Source organism: Narcine bancroftii, chromosome 2 (genome assembly GCF_036971445.1).
Source record: "Narcine bancroftii isolate sNarBan1 chromosome 2, sNarBan1.hap1, whole genome shotgun sequence".
Taxonomy (NCBI): domain Eukaryota; kingdom Metazoa; phylum Chordata; class Chondrichthyes; order Torpediniformes; family Narcinidae; genus Narcine; species Narcine bancroftii.
Genome location: NC_091470.1, coordinates 73,196,093 through 73,204,676, shown reverse-complemented (window position 1 = coordinate 73,204,676; position 8,584 = coordinate 73,196,093). Strand labels below are relative to the sequence as shown.

Sequence of the window (8,584 nt, the reverse complement as noted above, 5' to 3'; positions counted from 1 at the left end):
TGCACAGGACCAGATCGAAGATAGCATGTTCCCTTATTGGTTTGGTAACAATCTGTTCAAGAAAGCTAACATGAATGGATTCATTTCTACGAAGTGCTCCTCAGGACTGTCTCGTTCAATGTGATACACCCAATCTTTGTGCAAATTGAAGTCCACCATGACAACTGCCATTCCATTCCAACATGCATCAGATAATTTTTTGCTTGTGCTGTTAATAATGAAATGCATCCAGCTCAGTAAGAAGGCTTCAGAAGATAGCCAGTCAACTGACTGCTCTCGATAATAATCACAACATAAACCATCAATAATGATGCTGTTTAATATGAGTGGTGTGTTCGATATATAGGGAGAAACATTTAATCCTGGGGATTATTTTCCATTATCATACATGTAATCATTCTGAGCTATTCTAACTAATTGGACCAAGTAATTCAAAGATAAGGTTGATAACAATGATGTGAGCTATTAAAACCAAAAGCAGACAGGCTTATGGGCTTTGGTACATAAGAACATTCTAAACAGTCCAATTTCCAGGTTTGCTTTTAAATTTAATATTTGAAAAAGGCTTGAATCCACAAGACAATTGAACTAATCAGAAGAGCTTTTCCAAAAGGTACATTTTGTCAATGCTCACTAAAAACAAAGCTGCTGCTCACTGGGCAAATGATCACAGGATGGAGAAAACACAGACTTTAAAACAATACTTACTGGAAAAAAACACCTCCTTCAATTGTATCTTTGTTCTTTAAATAACAAAGATTAAACTACTTTTGTCAGTCGAAGGTCACCTATAATTTTTAATGCAGTTAACTTTTGAAGTTGCTGGATGCGATATGTGAAATCAAATAGTTGTTGTCCATCGACCTGCACCCGGAACTGCTGATGTTCACAGAGGATTTCCATCTGAAATTAAATTTTAAGATGTCTCACTAGGTTGAAGAATCATGGAATCAGACATCACAGGAGGCCATAAACTCATTTATCCTTTTGAAATGCTGAGTCTGTGTTAATCATTGATCACCTGAACAAAAATTAATCCAACATCAATCCCATTTTATTCTCCTCAGATTCCCATCAACTCCACTCAAACTGTGCCACTCCCCTTAACATCGGTAATCATTTACAGTGGCCACTAAACTACCAAGCCACTTGTCTTTGCAATGTTGAAAACACTGGAGCACCCATGAGAAACCCACATAATCACAGGGAGAACCAAAGGAAAACTCTATACAGGGAGCATCAGAGATCATAACTTGGGTCACTGGAGCTAAGAAGCAGCAGCTCCACTATGCATTACTCTGCCACGCTTAGGTGATGGTGCCTGTAGCATTTCATTGGTACAGTGCTGTTTCCATTTGCCTGCTCCTTCCCTTTTGTCTTCAAACTCGTTCTTTCAAGTATGAAGACAATCCTTTCTTGTGTTGCAGAATGCTGATTTCATGCAGTGCTCATGGTCCTACAGTCCAAACACTTGTAGATTGGTGAACTTAAATAAAAACAACTGGTTGAGCTGCCCACGATTATGCCGGCAATCTGGCAGCACTGAACTGGAACTCTCACAGCATTGAACAGCCTGTGTCTCAGTGCAGAGAGGCTATCTGTGAGGGCTTTTATTGGGCAGACTGGGCTGAGTAGTGTGCAAGTACATATTCCCGGTGTTTTATTGACCACCTGTTCTCTGTCTTTACATAAGTTTGCGATCTCCCCTTCTTTGTGGTTTGGTTATTCAGTGTTCCCATGCCCACGTGCATCGTTCCCCAGACCAGAGATTTCTCTAGTGAGAAGTTCAATGGTGCTTACTGGATTCTGATCTCGTTATCTTTCAGAAAACTCCAGGCTGGGTAAAGCTGTGCAGCTTCCTTCATCACCAAAAGGAGGTGACAAGAAACACTGTATGAAATTATTGGATTGTCAACATATGGAGCAGGAGCTGCCAGTCCCCATTAATGGCCAATACCCACCATGCTGGCCCTGGTGCAGCCAGAGCTTCACCACTCAGTGATGAGCAACTACACCATGTGGTAAACCACCGATGTATGTATTTGTCTGGTCAGCCACACCCACTATCCAGTTGTATCTGTGACCCCTCCCACAGGCTCCTGTATAAAGGTGACTGTTCCATAGCCCCCTTCTCAGTGCAGGACAGTCGAGCAGCCTTTGTTCTTTTGTGAATAAAAACCTATTGGTTTCTTTGAGTAATTGATAGTGCATCAATTTTATTCACTAAAATATTTTTGCAAGTTGTCATGCATTTTTTTGGTGCTGCGAGTGCAATCATAATAAATCTTTTTTGAGTTTTGTCTAATTTTAGCCTAATTCTTTGTCTTTTATGTTGTTTAACAGGAAGATTTCTGGATCTTTTGGTATCCTATTTTTGTAATTTTATTTAATATTAAGTTTAAATCTTCCCAAAAATATTTTACTTTTGTACATGTCCAAATTGCATGTAATATAGTTCCAATTTCTTGTTTACAGTGGAAACATCAGTCTGACATTGTGGGATTCCATTTTTTTTAAAAACTTTTGTGGTGTCACATATAATCTATGTAGCCAATTATATTGTATCATACGAAATCATGGTTCCTGTGCATAGGTTCTCCCATGTTTCATTCTTTATTCATATTTTTAAATCTTTTTCCCAACCTTGTTTAGGTTTGTATACCGTTTCATCATTTTAATTGTATTGCAATTTTCTGTACATATTTGTAATAAATTTTTTCACTATTGCTGTGTCTGTAATTAAGTATTCATAGCAGTTATTTTCAGGTAATCTTAAGCTTGTTCCCAGTTTTTCTTTTAAATAAGTTTTTAACTGATAATATGAAAATATTGTGCTATGTGATATTCCGTATTTGTCCTTTAACTGTTCAAATGTTAATAATTTATTTCCCAAAAAGCAATATTTTACTCTTTTAATTCCTTTTCTTGCCCATTCTCTAAAAAATATTGTCTATTGTAAAATAAATTAATGGGTTTTGGTTTAGTAGCATTTTTGGTATTTGATAATCATCTTTCATTCCAGATGTATTTTCTTTCATGTTTTTAGTTCCTCTATCCCATTAAAAATCTTTGTCAATATTCTCTCTCCTTCCAAAAAACATCACCAGTAAGTCCAAAAAACATCACCAGTAAAGTAAGACTCCAGAATCAGGAATCAAGTGGTAATGAACAGATGTCTGGGTTCAATTAACAAAATCAAAGCTACCAACACAATCTGTGTTTTACACAAGATGTCTGGCAAAGTCACAAAGAAAAACATTCACTCTTTTCCAGTGTAACCTAAAGTACCACAAAATATTTACAACTGTTCACAGAACAATCCCTTCACTCAGGTCTCTCCGACTAAGCCTGATTTCATGCTTGGATACAGGTGGAAGAGGAATGAATTGAGCTATGACATTCTTTCAGTAATTAATGACAGGTTCTGAATCTAATTTTGGTTTATGTCCTTGCAAAGATGCTGCGTGTTACCAGAAAATGAAGTGGATACAGTAGATTACAGTGAGCTAATAGGTGTGCCATTTTGAGGGCAGGGATCAAATCATTTGAACAATCTGTGAAATTATTCAATCTGAACTTTATACTAATGGGTTTCTTTCAGACAGACTACATTTCCAATAACATAATTAGCATGGATCACCATGAAGAAAGCCTCCACATTTAATCTTTCACCATATGGAGCATTTCTGCTATTACTATCCCAGTTACATATCACAAATCTTTCAAAGTACCTTGTTTGCATTAGTTATTTACTTAAGTACACTCAATGCCACAACTTCAACACATGCCCTCATCTACCCTGAACATTTACATGCAGTGTACAGGATTATACTGTATGGAAGGTTACTAATCAGCCATTGTGCCTTTGCTAGCTTGCTAAAGAAAGCACCGTCTTATCTTTCTACTTTTTCACCACATAAAGAAAACTTTAACCCCTGCATGTCTAGCATCTAAAGGCATGTTTAATTTACACAACTAATCAGAATCAGAATTTATGGTCATGAACAAGTAACGAAATTCGGTGTTTGAAGCAGCATCATAGTGAAATCATTCGTATTATGAACCATCTTCAACAATAATATATAAAAAAATTAAAATAATAATAGAAGTGCACGAAAGGTAAAGTAGTATCTTTGGATAATCAGACCCTAGCCAGGAGATTTAGAGAAATGACAATCAAATATAATCCTTTTTAATTCTCTTCATAATATTCATGTTCTAAATGCTCTTCTGAATGACATCTATTGCCACAGCATACATGAAGAGAGAATCCTGAACATGTCTCAGCTGCTCACTGCCTTCATTTCCAAAGCGCAGATATCAATGGTTTTGAATACGTTGCTCCATCAGAAATTATGGTGAAACATGCAAGACTGCAGACACCATGGTTGAAGTAAAAAAACACAATGCTCTGGACACTCATCAGGTGAAACCGTGTACTTTATGCTTCAAAGGTAAAGATAAATAACCAATATGGCCCCAATCTGGGCGCCCACCTACATTTTGTCCATACCTTGATGAAGGGCTCGAGTCCAAAATATTGGTTATGTATCTTTATCTTGACAACGTAAAGTACACTGTTTCACCTGCCGAGTTTTTCCAGCATTGTGTTTTTTTTCCCCATCAGAAATTGTTTTCCTTACATGCAGAATGAGGAAGATGGAATTGTTCGTCTTGTGCTAAGTTGTGCTATGTATTTGCCTTTATTCAAGTGAGTTAAAAAAATTTGCCAATTAACTCATTAATTTGCAATTAATTTAATTTAGACATTCGGTACGATTATGGGCCCTTCGGTCCAATCCCTCCCCCATAAAGGCTGTCTTCCCACAAGTCTTCCCCCAGTTTGAGACCAGGTCAGTGTGAGCCAACAACACAAGGGACGCTGTCCATCTCTTACTAATAAAAGCCTTCAGTTTCCGATAACTTCCATCTTTGTGTAATTGATCGTCCATCAACCTACAAACCCGGGGGGGGGGGGGGCATGGCAAGATGGCGTAGAGAACAGACATGCCTTCCAGACCTCTCCCGACTCTGATTTATTGTTTTGTCTTTAAGTGCCCGTTAAAGTTCTTTTAAAAGTTTATAAATTATAAGGTGTTGGATTAGTGCCTAATGGTTTATATGCAAAAAAAGAGGTAAAAGAAAACATCAACAGACTGTTAAAAAACTACATTTTCTGAAATTGTCTGAGCCTACTTGTTTACAAGAAGCCAGGACTCAGCGTAGAATGGATCCAGAGGAGGACGTGCATAGTTCGGCATTGAAGCTCCGTTTTAAGCTGGTGAGGCTCTTTGAAGGTCGCATTCAACAGCTTTCGGACCAAGGAGCTGGACGGGTGCCAGTATTTCACACAACGGCCACTGTGAGTGCTGTTACTTAGTCTTTGACAGTTGAATCAGCTGGGGCGCCACCAGCTGGAGAGTTAAAGAGCTGTCATTCGACTGCTACAGTGGTGGCGCTGCAAAATGCATCTTCAATTACAACGGTTTTTCCAGACATCGATTCAGTGAAGATGATTAAAGAGATTTGGCTTAAAGATAACTCTGATCTTCAGTCTCCTGGCATTGCTGGGGGGACTCTGAGAGGGACTTTTATACGAAGTCAAACTGCTAGAAAAGATACTAAATTAAGGGAAGGGACAGAAGATCCCGTGGTCTCTAAGGAACAGCAAGACCCCATTATGCCTGAATCTACTTCTGTTGAAATGTCTGTTAAGGATCTTGAAGATAAGATATATTCTGTATCGAGTCACTTAGCTAATTTTGTGAACCTGTTTATTTCCAAGATTAATGCGATGGTGGAAGTCATTAATGGAGCTTTTAAGCTTGAAACCATTGAAAGATTTGAAATGTGTGATCAAGGTTTAGATGATGCACAGGATCAACTACAAAATGAAAATAGAATAATTGAAACATTGCAGATCCAAAATAAAAATTTAGCAAAAAAGGTTGATTATTTGGAAAATCAATCTAGACGGAACAACGTGAAAATTGTTGGTTTGCCAGAAGTCATAGAAGGACCAGATCCAAGAAAATTTTTTACTGAATGGATTCCATGAGTGTTAGGACAGGATAACTTCCCTGAAGGTTTAATACTGGAACGTGCTTATAGAGTTTTAAGAAGAAAATCTTTTTCAGGACAGAATCCAAGATCTGTTTTGATCCGTTGTTTAAACTATTGTGACAGAGAGACAATTTTACGTACGGTTACTAGAAATGCCCAGCAAAATAGATCTCCTTTGATGGTTCAGAATAATCCTGTTTTCTTCTATCAAGATTTGAGTCAAGAAATTATGTTTCAACGACGCGAATTTAATTCTGTGAAAGAACGGTTGTGGAAAAAAAGACATAAGGCAACATTCAGGTATTCTGCGGTACTGAAGATTTTTTAGGATGGAAATTAGCCAAAGTTCTTTGACAATCCTAAGGAGGTTATGGACTTTGCTCAGTCTCTACCAATCATGTAGTTTCAGGAACGATGTAGTCCTTCAAGGTCTCCAAAGAGAGTAGAGATGTAAGGTGGGATCCAGATTTTTAAAAGAAATGGAAGCAATGATGACCGAAGTGGTAACGTTGATTTAAAAAAATAAATCTTTTATCTTTTTTTTTGAGAAGAGTTTAAATAGTTTAAATAATGATGATAGTTTAATGAAATGGGAGTTGGGAGAGGGAACTGGGTGGGCACTGGTTTCCAGAAGTCATCAGCTACCTGTGAGTTAATTTGGGGGAGTTACCACTTTGGGCGGTTTAAACAGGAGGAGGTAGTTGTGACCTCCGACCTGTTTTTTTTCTTTTTAATTTTGGGTTAAGAAGTGAAGGTTTTTTTTATTTTTATTAAATAAATAATTTTTTTAAAACTCTGTTTTCTGATTGTAATTGAGAGGGAATTAGGAGGTTTTTTTTCCTCTCCTTTTTTTTCTCTTTCTTTTTGGGGTTTTTTTTCCTCTTTTTTCTTTCTTTTTTAAGAGGATGATGTCACAGAAGATAATAAGTCAAAAATTGAGGATGTTGAATTAGATGAAGAGGAAAATGAGGGGAAAGGTGATAAGAAGAAAAAGAAGAAAATTAAGTACAAATACATTGAGGGAGAAGAGTTTAATAAAATTAAGTTAATTTCGATAGAGAATTTTGAAGATGTTATAAATGAAGAATATGGAGAATTTTATAAGAGTTTGAACTTTTTTTTCTTTTTTTTATATAAGGGGAGGGGAAGGGAATAAAAAGTTTATCTGATTGTTTTTCTAAGGGATGTTTTTGTTCTCTCGAATTATAAAGGAAACTTGGTATTAATGGAAATTCTGTATTTATGTATTATTAATTATGATTTTTTGTATAACAGATATGTGGTTGATATATGATTTTAACATTTGAACTTAGTTTTAAAGTGGATTTCATTTGTTAAATACATGTATTATGTTTGATTTAAATATATGTTTAAGGGTATTATTATAGTATTGATATTTTTTTGTTGTTAGTAATTTTTTTGTTAAGTTTTATCCTTTTTGTAAGTGGGTTTTTTTCTATTTTATTTACAACATTGTTAATTAATTCTTCACTCTTTATTTTGGGGGGAGGGTTGGACTAATTTTAAATTAGATGATTAATGTTGTATTATAATTATTGGGGGGGTTAATTTGTGTAGTTTAATGATGTAGTATTCTAATTTTTATTATCTTATTTTTTATTATTTTTTTTTAAATGTAATTTTTATTTTATTCATGTCATAAAATTTTAAATAAAGTTTTAAAAAAAACCTACAAACCCCTATATGTTTTGAAGGGTAGGAGCAAACTGGAGCACCCAGAGGAAACCCACATAGACATGTGGAGAATGAACAAACTCCTTACAGACAGCACTGGATTCGAATTCAGGCCACTGTAATAGTGTTGCACTAATCGTGCCACTTGCCTTTTCATTTAAAAAAAATAAAACTACCTTTATACAAAAACCAGGAACATTGACAACTGGTAAAAATGTAAAATAAAATAGGAGATGAGGCAGTGCGTGTGAAGAGCTTAGGTTCAGATTGATCATCTTTCATCAGAATCTGTTCTAAAACATTAACCTCCCCTTTAGAGGTATGCATTGTCAACATTTTTTTTAATGCCACATCTGTACTCTTCTGTCTTTTATAAATATTAGGATATCATAAAAAGATAGTATAACTTAAATATACTTTTATATGAGCTAATTCGACACTCACCTTGAAGTGCTGCATAGGTACAAAAGGGAAATAAGGTATATTTTTCTCTTCTTTTCCCCATTTGCCTGAAACTTTGGAATTCCGTACAACCGAGCGATCCCAGAAGTTAACGGTCACTTGAAGACCAATATCTGTTTCTGGTTCCAAAGGGTTGCTGATTAGACGGAGTACAAAGCTGTGGATAATCACATGTACAAGCATGACATGTAAGTGATCACACACAAAAAAATTCCATTGGTCTTTCCTTTCTTCTTGTACTCATGTTCGAAGAGGTAGCTCATGCCAAGTTACATGACCTCAAACATCTTTTCTCAGGTATCTCACGTGAATGAATATTATGCACAGATCAGGGCTGGAACAGTTTTCAACTGTTACCACACAT

The 8,584-nt window shown here is 36.1% G+C and overlaps 1 protein-coding gene across 3 annotated transcripts in view; it reads right to left on the bottom strand.

Moving 5' to 3' along the window:
- Positions 1-299: 299 nt before the first annotated feature.
- LOC138753736 (galectin-related protein A) overlaps positions 300-8,584 on the bottom strand; it is a 55,413-nt gene continuing 47,128 nt past the window's right edge. For all 3 annotated transcript variants that reach the window (XM_069917087.1, XM_069917089.1, XM_069917088.1), the window contains exons 3-4: positions 8,203-8,377; positions 300-903 (exon numbers count right to left, since the gene is read on the bottom strand). In XM_069917087.1, the coding sequence (XP_069773188.1) occupies positions 760-903; positions 8,203-8,377 (319 nt within the window). In that variant the 3' untranslated portion in view covers positions 300-759. The remainder of the gene's footprint in view (positions 904-8,202; positions 8,378-8,584) is intronic.